At 40.8% G+C, this 488-nt stretch overlaps 1 protein-coding gene across 1 annotated transcript in view; it reads left to right on the forward strand.

The window, feature by feature from the left end:
• GALNT15 (UDP-N-acetyl-alpha-D-galactosamine:polypeptide N-acetylgalactosaminyltransferase 15) overlaps positions 1–242 on the forward strand; it is a 29,401-nt gene extending 29,159 nt beyond the window's left edge. The window contains exon 10 of the mRNA XM_006883333.1: positions 96–242. Within this exon, the coding sequence (XP_006883395.1) occupies positions 96–242 (147 nt within the window). The remainder of the gene's footprint in view (positions 1–95) is intronic.
• The last annotated feature ends 246 nt before the right edge of the window (positions 243–488 follow it).

Raw genomic sequence — 488 nt, forward strand, 5'->3', positions numbered from 1 at the left:
ATATCTATCTATCTATCTATCTATCTATCTATCTATCTATCTATCTATCTATCTATCTATCTATCTATCTACACTTGTCTATTTTTTCCCTCCAGAATGGAATGATTGTGCACATTCTTTCTGGGAGGTGCATGGAAGCTGTGGTCCAGGAGAACAATAGACACTTGTATTTGCACCAGTGTGATGGGAAAGCCAGCCAGCTGTGGCGGTATGACCAAGTCTCTGCCGTGGGTGAGCGATGAAGGTGAGGGACAGAAGAGAACTCTTCAGATCACAGTACGACTCCCCGGGAACCAACGAGGACGTAAACTCCCTGTGCTTGTGTTTCTGGTGATGGAAAGAGTAGAAAAGTCTCTCCATCTTACATCTTATTTCATCAACAATCAACTCTCTGAGAAGGGAAAGAATTGATTTATTATCTCATTGTCTTCATCACTGGAAGATAACCATTACATGGAACAGTGGGTTATTCCAATTTTTTTTTTTTT

This window comes from Elephantulus edwardii, unplaced genomic scaffold (genome assembly GCF_000299155.1).
Source record: "Elephantulus edwardii isolate Elephantulus edwardi_28Jun2011 unplaced genomic scaffold, EleEdw1.0 scaffold00027, whole genome shotgun sequence".
In the NCBI taxonomy this organism is placed as follows: domain Eukaryota; kingdom Metazoa; phylum Chordata; class Mammalia; order Macroscelidea; family Macroscelididae; genus Elephantulus; species Elephantulus edwardii.